At 41.9% G+C, this 23581-nt stretch overlaps 1 protein-coding gene across 1 annotated transcript; it reads right to left on the reverse strand.

Annotated features, from left to right (window-relative positions):
- Nucleotides 1–1561: 1561 nt before the first annotated feature.
- On the reverse strand, nucleotides 1562–14542 carry LOC120052649 (UPF0690 protein C1orf52 homolog). Its single transcript, XM_038999691.1, has 3 exons — nucleotides 14121–14542; nucleotides 4057–4270; nucleotides 1562–2530 (listed from the first exon to the last, which is right to left on the reverse strand). The coding sequence occupies exons 1-3, from the start codon at nucleotides 14427–14429 to the stop codon at nucleotides 2376–2378; spliced, it is 678 nt and encodes a 225-aa protein (XP_038855619.1). The 5' UTR covers nucleotides 14430–14542; the 3' UTR covers nucleotides 1562–2375.
- Nucleotides 14543–23581: the final 9039 nt, after the last annotated feature.

Genomic DNA, 23581 nt, shown 5'->3' on the forward strand with positions numbered 1-23581 from the left:
TTTAATAGCAGTTCACCATTTTGTGGACCCATTTCACCCTGCATTGGTATAAGAAGTCTGATGGCACTATGGTGTGACAAGAGCGTCTGCTAAATGAACGAAATATACAGTGCCTTCAGAAAGTATTCACACCGCTTGACTTTATCCAAATGTTGTTGTTAGTCTGAATTTAAAATGGATTAAATTAAGATTGTGTCACTGGCCTACACACAATACCCCATATAGTCAAATTGGAATTGTTCTAGGACATTTTTAGTTATTAATAAAACATTTAAAGCTGAAATGTCGAGTCAATAAGTATTCAACCCCTTTGTTACGGCAACCCTAAATAAGTTGAAGAGTAAAAATGTGCTTAACAAGTCACATAATAAGTTGCATGGACTCACTCTGTGTGCAATAATAGTGTTAAACATTATTTTTTGAATGACCTCTCTGTAACCCACACATGTAATGTCCCTCAGTCGAGCAGTGAATTTCAAAGACAGATTCAACCACAAAGACCAGAAAGTTTTCCAATGCCTCGCACTGTTGAATAAGTCAAGAGGTAATACTTACTTTCTGAAGGCACTGCACTACTAGAGCAAATTAGCCTTCCCCACTAGTGAGACGGTAATGGACTGCATATGGCTTATGCATTGCTGACAGGAATTCTTTCCTTCCTCCCAGTCATACATGTGAATTTCCACACTACATTGCGAAACCCACGTCTTGTGTGAGGCATTCACTTTCTTGAACATTGATGGATGTTACCTCGCTGGTCATCCACCGAGTCAGGGGAGAAGAGTCACCAACCGCAAATATGGTTGATAGACAATCAGTCTCCTGCTCCAGAGCTGGATCAGGTACACATTTCAGGCAAGGCCAGGCACATACCTGGAACAGGAATATGATCAAAAGCATATTTCCCAGTATTTCAGATTAGCAGGAATTCCTCAGATTAGCAGGAATTCCTCAGATTGGCAGGAATTCCTCAGATCACAGAACAGTTGCAGTTCAGAATCGCGGAGACATATTTTTTTTCTTCCTAGGGCTAAATCACCCATTATATTTGCTCCATTGACTACTGTAAATTTCTGATTAGGAAATGTCACATTCTCAAAAATACAGGTCACAAAATGTCAACTTCAAATACACCTAAGTGATGTTAAACCTTAGAATGAAATGCGGAATATGAACAATGTATGATAATAGGAACTCTGTATTCATAAACAGCATGTCCATACCAGCATGGTACAGTTTCATTGGAAAGGACTAGCTATAAAGCAGCTGAGGTCTAAGGAAATAAAAAAAACTGAACAAGAGTTAAAGTAATGTTTAACAGACAGAATCATTTCACAGGTGTTTCCAGTCAGGTGAAACATCCTTTACTTATCTGAAGTACACTGCCAGTACAGCATGTGGTAAAATGTTCCAAGTGACTCTTTCCACAATATGGCACCTTGAACATCACTCAACATTTTGCTTTGCTCATTACAGTTATGCATGATTGACCATTTAGCGTTCACGTCAATGTACAGTAGACTTCTTTGGTCAAGCTAAAGAATGAAAGCTAATCAACAAGTCATTAACATTCCCTTTATTGCATCAGTTGTGTATGACAAGGGAATTTACTAAAAAACTGACATTAAAACTGCCAGTGTGTGGTTAACTGTATACATATTGTACAGACACAGTAAAAGACACGGCAACATAAGTTACTACAACTGCAAATGAGCCTTTCCCTCCAGTGAAAAGGTTGCGTACCAAATGTGGCCCAATGGCGCCATCAGGTGGACATTTTATGTAAATTAAAGGTTATCCGCTTGGTTTCAATCAGTCTATCAAACGCAGTCTTTCTTGACCTCGCTCCCTATGTTCTCGCCAACAGACACACTAATAACGCAATGTCTTGACCGTACATTTCTTGCTATTCAAAAATAAAAAGCCATATAAAAAATACATCTACCTATGATCCAAATGAACCCATTTTTGATTTCCCCCAAAGCAGTTCAAAGATATTCATCCAAATCAAGTCTATAATATGTAAGTCAGGTAGTTGCCTATTTACAACGAAAACATTGGACAATACCTACAGACACACAAACTCAGGAATAAATGCGTTTTCCACTAGTGTCTGGATAATATGCGTGTCAGAGATATACCAAGGGATTACAAATAACAGTCCAAATGTTTCAATAACAATAACATCTATATCATGTGTACTGGGTAGACAAGCACTGGACCATTCACATAACCAGGGGGCTGGACACAGGAGAAGAGAGAGGAGTGTGAGGGTGTCTGAGGGGGAAAGCTGTAGGACAGTCCCTGAGGGTTAGTGCACCCAGACTATGGACCAAAACCCAAATCAAAGCCCAGGTTTCAACCAGATCTAGGCCTCAGTCCGCGTTCTGCCTGAGAATCCTCTTCTCTTCCTCTACGAAACTCTTGTCAGAGGTGGCCTGGCCCAGATCCCTCTTCCTCTTCTCCTTCTGTTGGAAGCTCTCTACCCTCCTCTTTTTTGCTGACACGGATGCCTTGTCTCCATCCTCGTCTACAACAGGGAGAAAACAGCACGTCAGAATTCAAATTCAAAAAATGAACTGAGATTGCATAGCCACCTACTGTGCTTAAGTCTTACCTAACCAGCACCGATTTCCCCCCTGCTATAAATACCAAGTTACTGTGTATCAGAGAGGGAGAGAGAAAGTATTTCTCTGTATGAAAGTCATTGAGAGACGTGCAGGCAGATATATAGAACCCAGGTAGATAAGCAGATACAGAGTTAAAGACGGTAGCGTAAGTTCACTCCCCAGCTTGAAATGTCTCCACTCGCGTCACAGAATTGCTAACTTCTCAGTGGCACAACTGGCTAGTACGTTGTCAACTGGCTAGTACGTTGTCAACTGGCTAGTACGTTGTCAACTGGCTAGTACGTTGTCAACTGGCTAGTACGTTGTCAAGCGAGCAGTAATGTCGGTTTGCGAGTCATTGGGCCCTGGTTCAAGCAGATGTATGAATTTGTACAGTGTACCTCGGGTAGTACCAAATATGATGGAAGCTATACCACAGACAAAAGGGGAAACCCAGACAAATCACAGGGGCTATAAACCTAAAGCATCCGTTCAGAACTTCTCGTCGCTAAATACTTAAATACCCTTTCTGAAAGTTTTTTTTAAAATTGCATTGTTTAGGAGTGCAAGGGCGAAAGTACGTGTATTGGTCGCATACACAGTTTAGCAGGTGTTATAGCAGTGCAATGAACTAACTAGCTCCTAACAAGGCAGTCGGATGTCAAACAATTACAATTGTACGAAAAATACAACAAAAAGCAAGATTAAGAATGGCGGGACGAATCCAATTAACAACCCAAATAGGACTGTAGCAGTATCAAAACGCAATTATGCATACAGTACCAGTCAAAAGTTGACACACCTACTCATTCCAGAGTTGTTTTCTTTATTTTGACTATTTTCTATATTGAAGAATAATAGTGAAGACAAAACTATGAAATAACACATGGAATCATGTCGTAACAAAAAAAAAAAAGTGTTAATTAAATCAAAATATATTTTAAATTTGAGATTCTTCAAAGTAGCCACCCTTTGCCTTGATGACAGCTTTGCACACTCACAATCCAGTATATAAATAAATTAAACCATACAACTAAATACAATTTAGAGTAGTAGAAATATTAGAATAAGCTATGGTCGGGGATACAGTGACCAAACGGGAAGTGACCAGTGGTTCAATGTCTCTACAAGATGGGAAAGCAGCGTTGGCTTTGAGTGTGCGCGAGTGACTTTTGTGTGAGTGAGTGTGCATCACCTGGTATGCTGAGTGAGTGTGTTTCAGTAGGCGTTCCCTAACAGAAATATGCAAATACATAATAAAACGCACCAATAGGATCTTGCTAGTTCGTGGTTGGCTCTGCCCACCTCCTTGCTTGTTTCTGCCCATTTTTCTTAATTTGCTCCAATTGGAAAGAACACCAATGATAAATCTTGGGTTAGTTATCAGTATTTTTGCCTATACTAAGCAGGCAGACCCTGGTCAGTCATACAGATAGTTTCCCCCTACCTGAATCTGATGGCTGTTCCTCTGTGGGCAGGAAGACAGCGTTGCCCGTGTGAGGCTGTGGAGCGTCTTCTCCGTTATCCTCGTAGATGTTGGACCACTTTATGGCCATGTCCATACCTGGGGGAGCGCCCTTCTTGGGCTTCTCTGTTTCTGTGGCATAACTCTGAGGAGGGGGCACCGCATTCGTCTTCCACACCTTGAACTCCTTGGCAGGCTGCAGGCAAAAGATACTCATAATCAACTCCCCTTTAACTTAAAAAAACCCAAAAAGGGTTCCCTATTCATCTGTGCCTTAAGGGTACGGTTTACAATGCATGGGGTTATAATACAACACATTTTCCTGCCCCTATCCGGTGTATGTGACAAAACATATACACTAAGTGGCCAGTTTATTAGGTAAACCCCATTCACAAAAATAGTTTGCGCCTACAGACAGTGAATCACGTGGCCGTGGCTTGCTATATAATGCAGGTAGACAGGCATTGAGACATTCAGTTACTGTTCGATTGAATGTTAGAATTGGCAAAGCGAGTGACCTAAGCTACCGAGCGTGGTATGATCTGTGCCAGGCGTGCCGGTTCTAGGGCTGTGGCGGTCATGAAATCTCATCAGCTGGTGATTGTCAAGCAAATAATTGCTGGTCGCACGGTAATTGATTGTTAATAAACAAACATTTAGCATCTCCTGGCTTCCTGGCCTACAAACCACTGATGGAGACCTTTGGAACATCTACATTTTAAAAAGTCTAATAAATCCATGTAATATAGCCTACATCTTCACAATAAATCAATTATTTATTTTAGACAGGTCTAAATTTAACATGATATTAAGAAAATGTTGTCTATTTCAGAAGAACAGAACACCATACTCGGAGTTGTCCTTATATTAGGTCCTGATCTGGCTATGCCATATGGCTGTAGCCTACACTAGTTCAATTAGCAGACAAGATTAGTTTAGAATTCCGTGGCATTATTTTATATAATGAAGAATTCAATTGAACAAAGCTGAATAAAATAGAAAGGATATTTTCTCCAAATGATTTGAGGGAGTGCGCACATGCGGCTATTCTGTGTTGAGCAGCTAACAAAGAAATAGGTACTCATATATGCTTAATTTAGAGTTATTAATGTAACTTTAGTTGTTCTACAAATGTTGGGCTATATGTTTGATTTTTAATACATTGTAAGGCTACATGATGCAACTAATGATTTGAAAAAAGTCGCTTGAAAAGGCATGAGCTCTGCTTTGTTTTTTTGCGTATAGACTGTACACACTTCCTCAGTCTCTCATTCACAATTTGACAAGCACTTGATATTGCCTCGAATTTCCCGGTGGCATCCCCTTTGTGTGGCCATAATGCACCCTAAATCAATCCATGCTTTTTGCGGCCAGTAGCCGTTGTGCCCTTGGGCTAAATATAATAATTATAATTCCCTTCTCCCCGAGTGCTGCGTGCTCCGAAGCAGCTCTCACTCACATGGCTCTCCATCACGTGACCGGGTCTTTCTCACAGGCTACAAGTGAAGACAGACACATTGGGGACGCAACTGTGGGGACGCAACTTTATCCAATTCTGAAGCGCATACTGAAGATATTGGAAGAACTGTCCACATTAACTTTTCGTCAGTCAACAAGATGAGTAGGCTTAACAAACAGCAAAAGCACTAGCCTATGTCAATCTACTATCACCCATAGTACAAAAGTTGACTTATTCCATTCTGTGCGAGGAATAAATATTCAAAAACATAGTCTGGGACAGTTGTGGGATGCGATAGATCCCAAATTAATACAACCACTAGCATCAAAAACACTTTTTTTACACAATGAGGCTGACGCAACAGATCAGAACGTTTAGCTTAAAAATGTTGATAAACTATTAGGCTATTTCTTCACATTATAAAAGCAGCAAAGTCCAAACGGTAGTAGGCTATAAGGGCGAATGTTCCATTGGCGGGAAAACACCATTATCAAAAGTGACCACAAATGCAATTATACATGTAATGATTATTGATTATCATTATTGATATAATGATTATTATGCAGGAGCATTTTTATGGCGAAAAATATCTTCCCCAAACGTGAAACTCACAGGCTGCTTATGTATGCCAGTTAGGCTCTACACCCCTTGTAATGCAGATTAATGTGCTTCATTTTAAGAAGCTATTTGGCCACTTTAGTAATACAAACCTTATCAAAACATATAGGCCAATGGGCTAGGCAACATGAGGTGTTCGACCATGATTCGAAAAAGTAACAAAAAAAGGCTTTGTTTCTTGCCTTATGCTGTGCATTATTCACAAGTGGTAATACATAATTCACAAGTGATAGTCTGATGGGTGACAATATTAGCCTCTTCTTGATTTAAAACGTGTCTTTACACACAGTATATTAAATAATATGTGTGAAATTTGTTTTGATTTAGAATGGACCATTATCATGCACCCGTCTCAAAACAGGGGCAGGGGGAAAAAATACAATGTCATCTATGCACTTAAATAGCGAATGGAGGATGCTTTTCATGCCAGCCAGGTAGGCAATACTCCTGTTGCAAAGACAGGCAATGTGCTTAATAGTAGGAAAATATATAAATAAATATAGTAAGCCTAGCCTATAGAAAGCTGATGGGATCCTCCTCTATTAAAAAGAGGCCATCACTCTGTTTTCTAACGCAATTGAATAGTCTATACAAATGTTGCGCAACATCAGCTCATGGGCTCTCGTGAAGTGTTTGATTAGATTTGATTACATTTGCATTGATGTCAAAGGGATTAGAGGAACAATAGAGTTCTGAGTTCCAGGCAGTTAAGTTAGCAAGTTCGGTAGGCTACTAATGACCATCAGCAGCATCAGAGCTTGGTGAAGCCTAATTACCGTGACTAAACGGTCACGTGGAATTTGGCTGCCTTCATGACTGCCGGTGTGGCGGTAATACAGTCACCGCAACAGCCCTAGCCAGTTCCAGTATCTCACAAACGGCCCGGCCTCCTGGGCTTTTCACGCACGACAGTGTCCAGGGTTTACCGAGAATGGTGCGACAAACAAAAAACATCCAGTCGGGGGTAGTCCTGTGGGTGAAACCAGCTCGATAAGAGGTCGAAGGAGAATGGCAAGAATCATTTCAAGCTAACAGGTTAGCCACAAACAGGCAAATAACGGCGTAGTGGTGTGCAGAACGGCATCTCGGAACGCACAACTCGTCAGCCCATGTCACGTATGGGCTATTGCAGCAGACGACCATGCTGGTTTGCATTCATATCAGCTAAAAACAAGAAGAAGCGGATCCAGTGGGCCCCCGATCACCAACACTGGACAACTGAGGAGTGGAAAAACATTGCCTGGTCGAACGAATCCCGCTTCCTGTTGCGTCATGCTGATGGCAGTCAGGATTTGGTGTAAGCAACATGAGTCCAAGGCCCCCTTCTGCCTGGTGTCAACGGTACAGGCCGGTGGCGGTGGTGTAGGGAATGTTTTCCTGGCCCATTGATACCAGGCTGTTCTGGAGGCAAAAGGGGAGTCTGACCCGCTACTAGATGAGTGTACCTAATAAACTGGCACTGAGTGTACAAACATTAGGAACACCTGCTCTTTCCATGAAAGACTGACCAGGTGAAAGCTATGAACCCTTATTGATGTCACTTGTTAAATCCACTTCAAATCAGTGTAGATGAAGGGGAGGAGACAGGTTAAAGAAGGATTTTTAAGCCTTGAGACAATTGAAACATGGATTGTGTATGTATGCCATTCAGAGTGTGGACGGGCAAGACAAAATATTTAAGTGCCTTTGAACGGGGTATGGTAGTAGGTGCCAGGCGCACCGGTTTGTGTCAAGCTCAACAGTTTCCCGTGTGTATCAAGAATGGTCCATCACCCAAAGGACATCCAGCCAACTTGACAACTGGGGGAAGCACTGGAGTCAACATGGGCCAGTTTCGACAACTTGTAGTCAATGCCACGACGAATTGAGGCTTTTCTGAGGGCAAAAGGCTGTGCAACCCAATATTAGGAAGGTGTTCCTAATGTTCTGTACACTCAGTGTATATAGTAAATATATAATAAGAAATGCTATTTTGCAGACGCTTTTATCCAAAGCGATTAACAGTCATGCATGCATTTTACATATGGGTGGGTGGCCCCAGCAGGAATCGAACCCACAACCCTTAGCGTTGCAGACGCCATTCTCTTCCGACAGTAGTCATAGCTACCAGATTGTAAGGGGCTAATGCAATGTTCCATTAGCCGTTTCAGAATAGGTACTACTGTTTGGTGTAGCAGAGAATTTGACCAACCTTTACTTGGCGATACTATCATCGTTCTCGATTTGGCCAACCATGGGGTGCAAATTGACTAACCAACCCTCATTAACTGGGCAACAAACAGCAGAACATTTTCCAAACAGTCAAATGAGATGACCAACAGAAAATACTATCCATGCAATACAAGGAATGGACATTTTTCATTAAGAGATACATTTTTATGAAAACAAGCAACAATAGCAAGCCTATCGTCTAACACTCAAAAGGCTAAACGCCTATTGTTGAACACAAAACTGCTGTAATGAAGCAGCTCATCAATCCTCCTTTTTCAAACATTTACCAAAATGTAATTCGCAGGAAAACACTGTTCTAAACAGTGCACTTAATGCGAGCGGTAGAGATTAAAATTACTATCAGAAACTTAGAAAAGAGGCGGAATCTAATAGCAACAACTAGGATGTGCTGCTAATATGGCTAGGATTGTGCCATTTGCTTGTTGATATAAAAGTTGATATGAAAACCAATAGAATAGGAGAGAAATGCTGGTAATTGGCATGAGGAAGCTTTTATAAAAGAACTGCCACATTTCTATGGTTGGATTTTTGCTAGGCTACTTTGAAGCAAGGTAAGACATTCCTCAATATTTGAAGTCAAATGTATTTTCAGCATCTAAAACCGATTAACGGTTAAGATCCCTAGGCCAAACATTTATCTTCTAAAATGTCTGTGTCAAATCAAAATGATCTGCTCCAGCTGCAGGTGGTTCTTCTGAACTTAGAAAATGCTCCATTATTTCAAAAATTAATGTTTTGCTCCATGAAATAATCCAACGATATGTACGCCGCCATCTTGTCTATTTAAAATCTTCTCTCGTTGATTGAGACAGGTGGGTCCACCCCAAAGTGTCACGATCAATGAGAGAAGATCTTGTGCCCAAGAACGCCAAAGTAACCTGTTTAAATGACTATCACCCTGTAGCACTCACATCTGTAGCCATGAATTGCTTTGAAAGGTTGGTAAAGGCTCACATCAACACCATCATCCCAGACACCCTGGACCCACTCCATTTCACCCTAACAGATCCACAGATGGCGTATATTCATGGATGCCAAGCTTCCCCCAAAAAACGGACCCAGAAAAAAACCCGCAATAATTTATTTTGTCTGTGTTTTCATAATTTTCCTTCAATTCTCAAGAGGCTGAATGTATCTCACCGGAGGAACAGCAACCCTCTGTCTCTGTAGGCTATTATCTGATGCTATCTGGTCATAAAGAGTATGACATTGTTGCCGCCCGTAGCATTGAATGCAATGCAAGCCAGAGAGCATTTTGCCTCTCTTGTATAAAAAGTATAAAATAGCCAATCAGCGTGAATTGTCCGAGCGCACCAAAAAAAAGTGTCAAGGGAAGCAATTTTGGATTTGGCTTCACTCCTATCACATCGCATTAAGAGAAATACGCAATTGACAGAAACAACTTGAATTGTTGCATCTTGTTGTGTTCCTCTGGTGGCTAGCTAGCTAAAATTGACCCTTTCCTAAATTAGCATTGTGGTTTTACTTAATTCCCTGTACAGGCCAATGATTATAACGGCAATTCTGATCCAACCATAAATTCAAACATTGTGCCCCTGGACTGAAAGGATGGAAGTTCAATATGTAGCTAGATGTAGAAGGCTAATGTTAACTAGCTAATGCAGCCCATGAAAGGAAATTAGGCTAGTGAACAAGCATTTTAGCCAGGAAGCTTAAGAAAACTAAAACTAAAAGCATGTACTGTATGACAGAGTCAAGAACGCACGCAAACACACAAATCAGAACCATGGACAGCCACCTCATATTTAGCTTAAGTTGATTGAACTAAATTGTTTTTTGTTTCTTTTAGTTGTCACTGTAAATTAATAAGCATAGGTGATTTGATGATGTTGAAATGTGAAATGGTGATGGAATAGTGGAGGCAGCTCCTGTTTTATTTGCAACTTGCGGTAACTGTGGTTCTAAATCAAGTTATTTAGTAGTCTGAAAATGATGGAAAAAAATACTTGCTTGACCATGCTGTAGGTTATGTAACTGTTTGTTCCATGCAATATGCTTTGTGGACTTCACCGGAAAGAGGTTGCCATCCGGTTTTGTGATGAAACAAAGGTGTGGTTGAATCTATTCTGCCACTGTCTCTTCTTCTCGTCTCGGCCTTAGGCCTATATATCATGGTCGCAAGGCAAATTAACTAACAGGGTATAGAGCAAACACAATTATCACAACATAGGTTGTAATATGGCTTATTTTTTTCTGGCTTGGCTCCCCCAGTAATTTCACCCATGCACCGCTACTGTTGCACTCCACATGGCCCTTTCCCACTTAGACAAAAGGAACACCTATGTGAGAATGCTGTTAACTGACTACAGCTCAGCGTTCAACACCATAGTGCCCTCTAAGATCACTAAGCTAAGGACCCTGGGACTGAACACCCCCCCTCTGCAACTGGATCCTGGACTTCCTGATGGGACGTCCCCAGGTGGTGAGGGAAGGCAACACATCCGTCACACGCTGACCCTCAACACGGGTGCCCCTCAGGGGTGCGTGCTCAGTCCTCTCCTGTACTCCCTGTTCACCCACGACTGTGTATCCGTGCTTGACTCCAACACCATCATTAAGTTTGCAGATGAAACGACGGTGGAAGGTCTGATCACCGACGCCGTGATAGCCTATAGGGAGGTGGTCATAGACCTGGCAGTGTGGACTACAGGAAACGGAGGGCTGAGTACGCCCCCATTCATATCAATGGGGCTGTAGTGGAGCGGGTCGAGAGCTTCAAGTTACTCAGTGTCCACATCACTAAGAGATCTATCAAGGTCCAAACACACCAACAATATCGTGAAAATGGTACGATAACACCTTTCCCACCTCAGGAAGCTGAAAAGATTTGGCATGGGCCATCAGATCGTTAAAAAGTTCTACAGCTGCACCATTGAGAGCATCTTGACTGGCTGCATCACCACTTGGTATGGCAAGTGCTTGGCATCCGACCGCAAGGCAGTACAGAGGGTAGTGCATACGGCCCTGTATATCACTGGGTCGAACCCTCTGCCACCCAATACCTCTATACCAGGCAGAGGAAGGCCCTAACAATTGTCAAAGACTCCAGACACCCAAGTCATAGACAGTTCTCTCTGCTACCACACAGCAAGCAATACCGATGCGCAAAGACTGGATCCAACAAGACCCTGAACAGCTTCTACCCCCAAGTCATAAGACTGCTAAATAGTTAGTCTGGGTAGCTATTTGGTTAACTATTTAAGTATCTGCTTTAACCATAACTCATCACATACATTGTTGCTACCATTTACCATCTGCCACTTTATTCCTAGTTAAATGTACAAATCTACTTCAATTACCTACTACCCCTGCACATCTACTCGGTACAGGTACCCCTTGTATATACTGATGTATTTATTACGTGTTTTACTTTTCTATTATTATTTTTTCTTTGCATTGTTGGAACGAGCATTTCACTTAGTCCACAGATGGAGGCATACACATTGTTGGATTACTTCATCGAGTAAAACATTTATTTTAATAAATGGGGCATTTTCTAAATTCTAACGAACCACCTGCAACTGGACACAGACATTTTAGAAGATACATGTTTGGCTGAATCGAGAACAAAGAAAGTATCGTCAAGTTCAGGTTGGTCGAAAATTCTCTGCTACTCCAAACAGTACCTATCCTGTAACACTAATGGAGCATCACATTAGCCGTTACAATCTGCTAGCCATTATAGCAGATGAGCTGGCAGTCAAGTAAAAATTGAAAATCCCTGGAATAGAGCTTGCCAGTTGACGAGCCGTGGAAAGTTAGCGGAGGTGGATGATCAGTTCGAATCAAGCAGCGCGTCAAGCAAAGTTGGTGAAGACGAATGTTCTGAATGGACAACAGTAGTATCGAAAAACTGGAACAAAAAGGAAATTGTCTAAAATTGGAGTGGAGGATACGTGTATGAATGAAAATGAATTGTTTCTTGTTGGGATGCATTTGTTGAGTAAGATAGCATATGTGGGAGACCCGTTTGAGGTGTCGAAAATGGTGAAGTATGCGCTGGGAAAAGTAGTCCGTCATAGTTACCAGGAGTGGTCTTATTTGGATTAATTGTATTTCTGAAGAACAGAGGAAGGTTGCAGTGAGAATCCGGACAACAGAAGGTGTGTTTTGAACTTTGGAGTAGAGCACCAGTCAGAGGAGTCATCTCAGGGGTGACGACGGATGTTCAGGTTGAATCCCTGAAGAGAATTCCTGGTGTGGTTGGTGCCTGGCGTCTGACCAGCTGGGTGAATGGAGAAAAATAAGAAAGTCTGTCAGTCCTGTTTTTTTTTGTTGATAAAGAGCAAATACCTACGCATGTGAAGCTTGGTTATGTAAGATACGCTGTAAGAGCTTTCGTCCCCAAACCATTGCAGTGTAAGACCTGTAAAGGATTTGGCCATGTTTCAAGTGTGTGCAAATGGAGAGAGTATATTGAAGAACGGTGTGTAGAAGGACGACGGTGTTGCAATTGTGGTGGGGATCATGATCCCAAGTTCCTGGAGTGTCCTGTAAGGGTGAAGGAGATTGAGGTGGCAAAAGTTAGAGCAGTCAATCAAATCTCCTATGTAGAGGGAATTAAAAGAATTGAGAAAACAAGTGATGATGCTAGTGAAGATATGGTAGTGGACGCACCACAGCGTAGCTGCAAGTCAAAAGATACCCTGTGTGTTAAAAAATGTGGATTTTGTGGCGTTCATGGCCAGTTACAAACTGTACAGCCCTAAAAATTGTCAAAGACCCCAGCCACCCCAGTCATAGACTGTTCTCTCTACTACCGCATGGCAATCGGTACCAGAGCACCAAGAAATGTTTTTGTAAATGATTTTACATCTGAAGACTTGCAAGAGTTACTGGCGCCAGAAGACCAGACCTCCCAGGATCCCCTTGAGCCTTTGTTGGGATGAGATCTGTTTTTTATTAACAGAAAATTTTTGATTTAGTTTATTTACTGTTAGTTTGGTAGTTTTGGTATTTAATTCCATTTGTGGGAATCCTGTTTCCATCCCGCACTGTAGGTGGCGGAATGCACATTAAATTGTGTGATCGCCAATATAGCAAAGAAGAACTCTCCAACTTGTCGTCATAAAACATGGAAATAAATTAACTCTGGTTTGTTCAGCCATCCCTATGGCAAAAAACAGGGTTTGGGAATAAATGCCCCGAAATTAAGGTCTAAGGTTAATACAGGCATAGGAGGTCGTATACATTTTGTTATATGAGATAATAGCAGTCAGTTAACGAGACCTTTATGAATGATGAAACTTTTGTGATTTATGTTTTTTATTATCACAAATTCTTCAAAATTCACAAAACATTATGTTAGCTGATGAAGGTTATCTCACAGAACAAAACGTATAAGATCAAAGCCTGTGATTACCACAGACATTATTTTCTGCTTTTATCCAAAAACGCCATTCATTTTCCTCATAGCAGCCTTTGTCCAAGGAACCATGGCGGAGTGTCTACAAAAATAATTACCATTTCTCTCTAAACCTGTGGCAACACTGTAATGTAGCTTGCTTGTAAAACTAACGTTATCTAGCTGGTAGAATACAGTACAGTGGTGTTTCACTGGCTAATGTAACACTACACTAACGTTAGCTACTAGCAGTAGTTGCTATATTGTTGTATCGCTGTGGGAATTAGCTAGCTAGTTAACGTTACATTTCAAGCTACATACACAAGTTACTAGGTCAACGGAATGCTAGCTAGCTTCGTATTTTTACAGTACCTCTTCGGGAGCTTTCACGGCGCGGCTCTCCCAATCTATCTGTTTATTCAATGGGTTGTACAGGAAGGATGGCTTGGCAACCGACTTGAAGAGCTCGTCGGGTTTGGGTAGAGGAGCTCCACTAACCGCCCGCTTGGTCCCGTGTTGGGGAGATTTGTTGCCGCTTCCAGTAGCATCATCCCCCCCCTTTCCTCTCGATTTCTTCTGGCCCTGTTCATCAGAATCGCTGCTGTTACTATCGCTACTGTCACTCAGATCATCGTAACTCATGAAGTAATGGAACGAGTCTGGTTTCTTCTTATCAACCATACTGATGAAAGGATTACATTAGCTAGTAATACGTTGAATTTAACTTTAGAGATAGGAATATAATCCCTAGCTAATTAGCAAGCAACCTTGATGATTTTGCTGGTTACTCCATTTTGAATCACTACTGCCGTAAAATTTGTAATACCCTAAAAAGTTGTCGTAAAACTATTTTCTTAAAGGAGCAGTAGTCCCTTTTTTCAAGACACTCAGCATAACTTTTGTGAACAGTTATTTTCCTCAAACTCAATGCACAACCACATTGTATATTTCCAAAATCAAAATGTATTTTCATTTCTTAAACCAAGGCTGTAATATACAGTGTGTGTGAGTGTCTCCTAACCTACAGATTATTCGAATGGTATACAGTATATACTGATAAAAAATATAAACACAACATATAGACTGTTGGTCCCATGTTTCATGAACTAAAATAACAGGTGTAAGAAATTTTCCATACGCACAAAAAGGTTATTTCTTTCAAATTTTGTTCACAAATTTATTGACATTCCTGTTAGTGAGTATTTCTCCTTTGCCAAGATAATACATCCACCCGTGACAGGTGTGGCATATCAAGAAGCTGATTAAACAGCATGATCATTACACAGGTGCACCTTGTGTTGGGTAAAATAAAGGCCACTCTAAAATGTGCAGTTTTGTAACACAACATAATGCCACAGATGTCTCAAGTTTTGAGGGAGCGTGCAATTGGCAAGGTGACTGCAGGAATGTCCACCAGAACTGTTGCCAGATAATTGACTGTTAATTTCTCTACCATAAGTCGCCGCCAATGTCATTTCAGAGAATTTGGCAGTACGTCCAACCGGCCTCAAAACCGCAGACTACGTGTAACCACAACAGCTGTGGACCTCCACATCTGGCTTCTTCACCCGCGGGATCATCTGAGACCAGCCTCCCGGACAACTGATGAAACTGTGGGTTTGCACAACCGTAGAATTTCTGCACAAACTGTCAGAAACCGTCTCAGGGAAGCTCATCTGAGTGCTCGGTATCCTCACCAGGGTCTTGACCTGACTGCAGTTTGCCGTCGTAACCGACTTCAGTGGGCAAATGCTCACCTTCGATGGCCACTGGCACGCTGGAGAGGTGTGCTCTTCAAGTATGAATCCCGGTTTCAACTGTAACAGGCAGACATGTATGTACGTGTATGGCATTTTGTGGGCAAGCAGTTTGCTGATGCCAATGTTGTGAACAGAGTGCCCCACGGTGGCCTGGTGTTATGGTAGGGGCAGGCATAAACTGAGGACAATTGCATTTTATTGATGGCAATTTAAATGCACAGAGATACCATAACAAGATCCTGACGCCCATTGTCGTGCCATTCATCCGCTGCCATCACCTCATGTTTAAGCATGATAATGCACAAGATGTGATATGATATGTCGCAAGGATCTCTACAGAATTCCTGGAAGCTGAAAATGTCCCAGTTCTTCCAGGGCCTGCATACTCACCAGACATGTCACCCATTGAGCATATTTGGGATTCTCTGGATCGACGTGTACGACAGCGTGTTCCAGTTTCTGCCAATATCCAGCAACTTCGCATAGCCATTGAAGAGGAGTAGGACCACATTCCACAGGCCACAATCAACAGCCAGATCAACTCTATGCGAAGGAAATGTGTTGCGCTGCATGAAGCAAATGGTGGTCACACCAGATACTGACTGTTTTCTGATCCACGCCCCTACCGTTTTTTAAGGTACTGTGACCAACAGATGCATATCTGTATTCCCAGTCATGTGAAATCCATAGATTAGAGCCTAATGAATTTATTTAAATTGATTGATTTCCTTATATGAACTGTAACTCAGTAAAATCTATGTTGCCTTTTATATATTTGTTCAGTGTATATGTTTTTGCAAAACTCTTTTGGGGGCAAAAAATAGTCACTTGCGGGCCGGTTTTGGTCCGCGGGCCGCCTGTTGCCGACCCCTGACACAGAGGACTCCACATCTCATGAATATAGTTATCTTATACATGCAGTATATTGTGATCATAACAATGGATTGAATAAGTACATTTTATACTTGTCTCTTATCTCAGGTGAGTCGATATTCACGTCAAATGGTGTCATTCCCTTTCGACCACGCCCACAAATTGGTGAAATAAAAATGATTTCCCATTGCAAAAGAGTCAACTTCGTTGCTGATTTTTTTTGTTATAGAGAAATAACAAAAATGCCGAAAAGCTGCTGTGTTGTTCAATGTACTTGTAACCAGGTCAAAAATCTCGACCTATGGTTCACAATGCTCCAATGTAGCGAAATAGAGCCTGAGAGAAGAGCCCTGTGCGGCTTCAGGCTATTCGGCGTGGAAGAGTGGGAAATGTCGGGACCCGGTGTCCACGGAGGCCGGCTACAGGTAGCTACAGTATGTGTGTAAAACATTTTATCACACATAAGACATTTAACTGGTTTAGCATAGTCTGTTTGTAACTCCAGTCACTACTGTATAGTTTGTATATGTTGTTGGTCTTGGCTAGCTTAATATTCCGGTCTGCTCGTTTTAGTCAATTACAAAAAACGACATTTAAGAAAAGTACAAAATATTACTTTTCAACATGCCTGCTCCCAAGTGTTCTCACTATTTAGCAAAACGTAATATTGTAGGGCTTCCATCATGGCCCTTTTCATGATGGTCTAGGAAAATAAACATATTTAAATGTAATTTATATATTGTGAAAATGTTCAGACCTCATGCACTTGCAAAACACATTGTCATAACCCCAAAGATTTTAAAAATAAATAAACCTAAATATTTTCTGCATAATTTGATCTCATGTTCATCTTCCAAGGCCATCCAGTTGTAAAAAGATTTCAATTATCAAATATACGACCACCAGGGAGCGATATAACACTTATTTTTGAATGTGTGACTGAGGCAAGAGACTGCTAGTGCAGCCCAATCATTGTCTGCTATATTAGCCTCCATATCATGCACATATGATGTTAGAATTAAGTTTATTGTACAAAGTAGATGAAAAGCTAAAATCAAGATGCAGTGTAAAAATAATATGTTAATGGTGAGCTAGACTACCACTCTAACCAAACATCTAAAACAGAAATGGGCAACTCCAGTTCTCGGGGGCTGGAGTATTGTCAAACGTTTCCCCCATCCCTAGCAAACAGTTGATTTAAACGAATTGTATTCTAAACTGAAGATCATGATTAGTTGATTATTGGAGTCAGGTGTGTTAGCTGGGGCTGGGGATAAAGTGTGACACCAATCAGGCCCCTGAGGAATGGAGTTGCCCATCAAAACATGGACAATTCTGAACCCTTCTATGCAGTGGAGGATTTAGGCATAGGCAACATGGGCAGCCGCCCAGGGTGGCATCTTGCCGAGGGTGGCATGGGGCACCCGCACAAAAATAAAATATTAAATAAATATATAAATAAATATTCCGAATGGTGACATTTGTACAATCGGTTTTCTTTCGCTCATTTGCACGTCATGCCAATGATATCATGTGACCGTGTGGGACTGCGGGTCAATTAACCTTGTCGGAGTTGGCACCCTGATTCTAGATTGTGAGTAAGGCAGGCTACTGCCTGGGAAGGTCTCCCACTCAGAAGTACGAGATGGGGAGGGGGCGGGGGTAGGTTGACCTCAGGTCTCCCCACTGGAAGCCCGAGGTAGGGGGAGCGGGGGAATCTTTCAAATAGCGCAACTCTAACTTTGTACAGTACTAATGCAATTAGTAATGCAATTAGTTGTGTCATTTAGTTTGTGTTTCTTGTTTGAAGTACAATAGTGTAATAATCAGGTTCTCTTTTTTGTAAGTGTGTTATTCTATTTGTGTGATATAGGATTTGTGCAATTTAGTTTTATTGGTGTGTTTTTTGTTAGCAATAGGGTAATAGTGTAATAATTAGATATTTTTTTTTATTTGTATTTACGTCATACAATTTGTTTTTATTTGTCTTTGTTACGCCTTTTGATATTTAGGAGTCTTATTTTTGTATTTATATTTATATCGTTTTAAATGTTACGATTAATTATTTGTGTTGTTCCAAATGTCTGAATATAAATTACAGTTAGTGCAGAATGGTGCTTTTTTTGTTGCTGGAGAGGGGGGTTCGCCCAGGGAGCCATACAAGCTAGAACCGCCACTGCTTCTATGGGATACACAAGGTCACTCAAAATGTAAATCTCAAAGTTTATCATAGTTTATGAGGAATTCAATCTTATTTTTTACTTTTTTTATTTCACCTTTATTTAACCAGGTAGGCCAGTTGAGAACAAGTTCTCATTTACAACTGCGACCTGGCCAAGATAAAGCAAAGCAGTGCAACACAAACAACACAGTTACACATCGGATAAACAAACATACAGTCAATAACACAATAGAAAAATCTATATACAGTGTGTGCAGATGTAGTAAGATTAGGGAGGTAAGGCAATAAATAGGCCATAGTGGCGAAAAGATGACAATTTAGCATTAACACTGGAGTGATAGATGTGCAGAAGATGATGTGCAAGTAGAGATACTGGGGTGCAAAGGAGCAAAAAAACAAAAACAATATGGGGATGAGGTAGTTGGTTGGGCTATTTACAGATGGGCTATGTACAGGTGCAATGATCAGTAAGCTGCTCTGACAGCTGATGCTTAAAGTTAGTGAGGGAGATATACAGTTCAAGTCGGAAGTTTACATACACTTAGGTTGGAGTCATTAAAACTCGTTTTTCAACCACTCCACAAATTTCTTGTTAACAAACCATAGTTTTGGCAAGTCGGTTAGGACATCTACATTGTGCATGACACAAGTAATCTTTCCAACAATTGTTTACAGACAGATTATTTCACATATAATTCATTGTATCACAATTCCAGTCGGTAAGAAGTTTACATACACTAAGTTGACTGCCTAGCTTGGAAAATTCCAGAAAATGATGTCATGGCTTTAGAAGCTTCTGATAGGTTAATTGACATAATTTGAGTCAATTGGAGGTGTACCTGTGGATATATTTCAAAGCCTACCTGGAAACTCAGTACCTCTTTGCTTCACATCATGGGAAATTCAAAAGAAATCAGCCAAGGCCTCAGAAAAAAATTGTAGCCCTCCACAAGTCTGGTTCATCCTTGGGAGCAATTTCCAAATGCCTGAAGGTAAGTATAAACACCATGGGACCACGCAGCCATCATACCGCTCAGGAAGAAGACGCATTCTGTTTCCTAGAGATGAACGTACTTTGGTGCGAAAAGTGCAAATCAATCCCAGAACAACTGCAAAGGACCTTGTGAAGATGCCGGAGGAAACAAGTACAAAAGTATCTATATCCACAGTAAAACGAGTCCTATATCGACATAACCTGAAAGGCCACTCCGTAAGGAAGAAGCCACTGCTCCAAAACCGCCATAAAAAAGCCAGACTACGGTTTGCAACTGCACATGGGAACAAAGATCGTACTTTTTGGAGAAATGTCCTCTGGTCTGATGAAACAAAAATAGAACTGTTTGGCCATAATAACCATTGTTATGTTTGGAGGGAAAAGGGAGACGCTTGCAAGCCGAAGAACACCATCCCAACCGTGAAACACGGGGGTGGCAGCATCATGTTGTGGGGGTGCTTTGCGGCAGGATGGACTGGTGCACTTCACAAAATGGATGGCATCATGAAGAATGAAAAGTACATGGTTATATTGAAGTAACATCTCAAGACATCAGTCAGGAAGTTAAAGCTTGGTGGCAAATGGGTCTTCCAAATGGACAATGACCCCAAGCATACTTCCAAAGTTGTGGCAAAATGGCTTAAGGACAACAAAGTCAAGGTGTTGGTGTGGCCATCACAAAGCCCTGACCTCAATCCTATAGAAAATGTGAAGCAGAACTGAAAAAGCAAGTGCGAGCAAGGAGGCTTACACACCTGACCCAGTTACACCAGCTCTGTCAGGAGGAATGGGCCACAATTCACTCAACTTACTGTGGGAAGCTTGTGGAAGGCTACTCAAAATGTTTGACCCAAGTTAAACAATGTAAAGGCAATGCTACCAAATACTAATTGAGTGTATGTAAACTTCTGACCCACAGGGAATGTGATGAAAGAAATAAAAGCTGAAATAAATCATCCTTTCTGCTATTATTCTGACATTTCACATTCTTAAAATGAAGTGGTGATCCTAACTGACCTAAGACAGGGAATTTTTACTATGATGAAATGTCAGGAATTGTGAAAAACGGAGTATAAATGTATTTGGCTAAGGTTTATGTAAACATCCGAATTGGCTTTGGGGATGACCAGTGAATTATACCTGCTGGAGCGCATGCTACAGGTGGGTGTTGCTATGGTGACCAGTGAGCTGAGATAAGGCGGGGCTTCACCTAGCAAAGACTTATAGATGACCTGGAGCCAGTGGGTTTGGCGACGAATATGAATCGAGGGCCAGCCAAAGAGAGCATACAGGTAGCAGTGGTGGATAGTATATGTGGCTTGGGTGACAAAACGGATGGCAGTGTGATAGACTGCATCCAATTTGCTGAGTAGAGTGTTGAAGGCTATTTTATAAATGAAATCGCCAAGGTCGAGGATCGGTAGGATAGTCAGTTTTACAAGGGTATGTTTAGCAGCATGAGTGAAGGATGCTTTGTTGCGAAATAGGAAGCCGATTCGAGATTTAATTTTGGATTGGAGATGGTTAATGTGAGTCTGGAAGGAGAGTTTACAGTCTAACCAGACACCTAGGTATTTGCAGTTGTCCAAGTCAGAACCATCCAGAGTAGTGATGCTGGACGGGCAGGCGGGTGCGGGCAGCGATCGGTTGAAGAGCATGTATTTAGTTTTACTTGCATTTAAAAGCAGGCCACGGAAGGAGTGTTGTATGGCATTGAAGCTTGTCTGTAGGTTAGTTAACACAGTGTCCAAAGAAGGGCCAGATGTATACAGAATGATGTCGTCTGCATAGAGGTGGATCAGAGAATCTCCAGCAGCAAGAGCGACATCATTGATATATACGGAGAAAAGAGTCGGCCCGAGAATTGAACCCTGTGGCATCCCCATACAGACTGCCAGACGTCCGGACAACAGGCCCTCCGATTTGACACACTGAACTGTCTGAGAAGTAGTTGGTGAACCAGGCGAGGCAGTCATTTGAGAAACCAAGGCTGTGGAGTCTGCCGAATTAGAATGCGGTGATTGACAGAGTCGAAAGCCTTGGCCAGGTCGATGAAGACGGCTGCACAGTACTGTCTTTTATCGATGGTGGTTTTGATATCGTTTAGGACCTTGAGCATGGCTGAGATGCGCTCATGACCAGCTCGGAAACCAGATTGCATAGCGGAGAATGTACGGTGGGATTCGAAATGATCGGTGATCTGTTTGTTAACTTGGCTTTTGAAGACTTTAGAAAGGCAGGGTAGGATAGCTATAGGTCTGTAACAGTTTGGGTCTGGAGTGTCTCCCCCTTTGAAGAGGTGGATGACCGCGGCAGCTTTCCAATCTTTAGGGATCTCAGACGATCCGAAAGAGGTTGAACAGGCTAGTAATAGGGGTTGCAACAATTGCGGCAGATCATTTTACAAAGAGAGGGTCCAGATTTTGCAGCTCTTTCAGAACATCAGCTATCTGGATTTTGGTGAAGGAGAAGTGGGGGAGTCTTGGGCAAGTTGCTGTGGGGGGTGCAGAGCAGTTGACCGGGGTAGAGGTAGCCAGGTGGAAAGCATGGCCAACCGTAGAAAAACACTTATTGAAATTCTCGATTATCGTAGATTTATCAGTGGTGCCTCAGTGCAGTGGGCAGCTGGGAGGAGGTGCTCTTATTCTCCATGGACTTTACATTTTGGAGTTTGTGCTACAGGATGCACATTTCTGTTTGAAAAAGCTAGCCTTTGCTTTCCTAACTGCCTGTGTATATTGGTTCCTAACTTCCCTGAAAAGTTGCATATCGTGGGGGCTATTTGATGCTAATGCAGTATGCCACAGGATGTTTTTGTGCTGGTCAAGGGCAGTCAAGTCTGGAGTGAACCAAGGGCTATATCTGTTCTTAGTTCAATTTTTTTTGAATGGGGCATGCTTATTTAAGATGGTGAGGAAAGCACTTTTAAAGAATTACCAGGCATGCTCTACTGACGGAATGAGGTCAATATCCTTCCAGGATACCCGGGCCAGGTCGATTAGAAAGGCCTGTTCGCTGAAGTGTATTAGGGAGCGTTTGACAGTGAGGAGGGGTGGTTGTTTGACCGTGGACCCATTATGGACGTAGGCAATGAGGCAGTGATCGCTGAGATCCTGGTTGAAGACAGCAGAGGTGTATTTAGAGGGCAGGTTGGTCAGGAAGATATCTATGAGGGTGCCCGTGTTTACGGATTTAGGGTTGTACCTTGTAGGTTCGTTGATAATTTGTGTGAGATTGAGGGCATATAGCTTAGTTTGTAGGACGGCCGGGGTGTTAAGCATATCCCAGTTTAGGTCACCTAACAGTACGAACTCTGAAGATAAATGGGGGGCAATTTATTCACATATGGTGTCCAGGGCACAGCTGGGGGCTAAGGGGGGTAGAAGCTCGAAGTAGAAAAAGTAGAAGCTCGAACTGTTTGGGCACAGACCTGGATAGTATGACAGAACTCTGCAGGCTATCTCTGCAGTAGATTGCAACTCCGCCCCCTTTGGCAGTTCTATCTTTGCGGAAAATGTTGTAGTTGGGGATGGAAATTTCAGACATTTCGGTGGCCTTCCTAAGCCAGGATTCAGACACGGCTAGAACATCATGGTTGGCGGAGTGTGCTAATGCAGTGAATTAAACAAACTTAGGGAGGAGGCTTCTGATGTTAACATGCATGAAAGAAAAAAAAAAATGAATCCTTGAATAGATTTGTCTTTTGGCGAATCTATTTGGCAAAAATTCTGATTATCACATGCAAAAGCCTTGGTGGGATGAGGTGATTATTATAACTTTCAGCAGTAGAATACAACTGCAGCCCATTTGTATTCTACTGCATGCTCTGCTCTGGTCAAAAGTAGTGCACTATGTAGGGAATAGGGTGCCATTTGGGACGTAAGCCTAGACAGCCACTGACTGAGTGAAATCTGCTCTGAGCTGGATCAACATATCATAGGAAAACGTTATCCTGTCTCGCTTTTGCTTGAAGTTATTCGTCAACCAACTGACATTTATGTCAATTGGCCATGCTCCATGCAGG

This window comes from Salvelinus namaycush, chromosome 8 (genome assembly GCF_016432855.1).
Source record: "Salvelinus namaycush isolate Seneca chromosome 8, SaNama_1.0, whole genome shotgun sequence".
In the NCBI taxonomy this organism is placed as follows: Eukaryota; Metazoa; Chordata; class Actinopteri; order Salmoniformes; family Salmonidae; genus Salvelinus; species Salvelinus namaycush.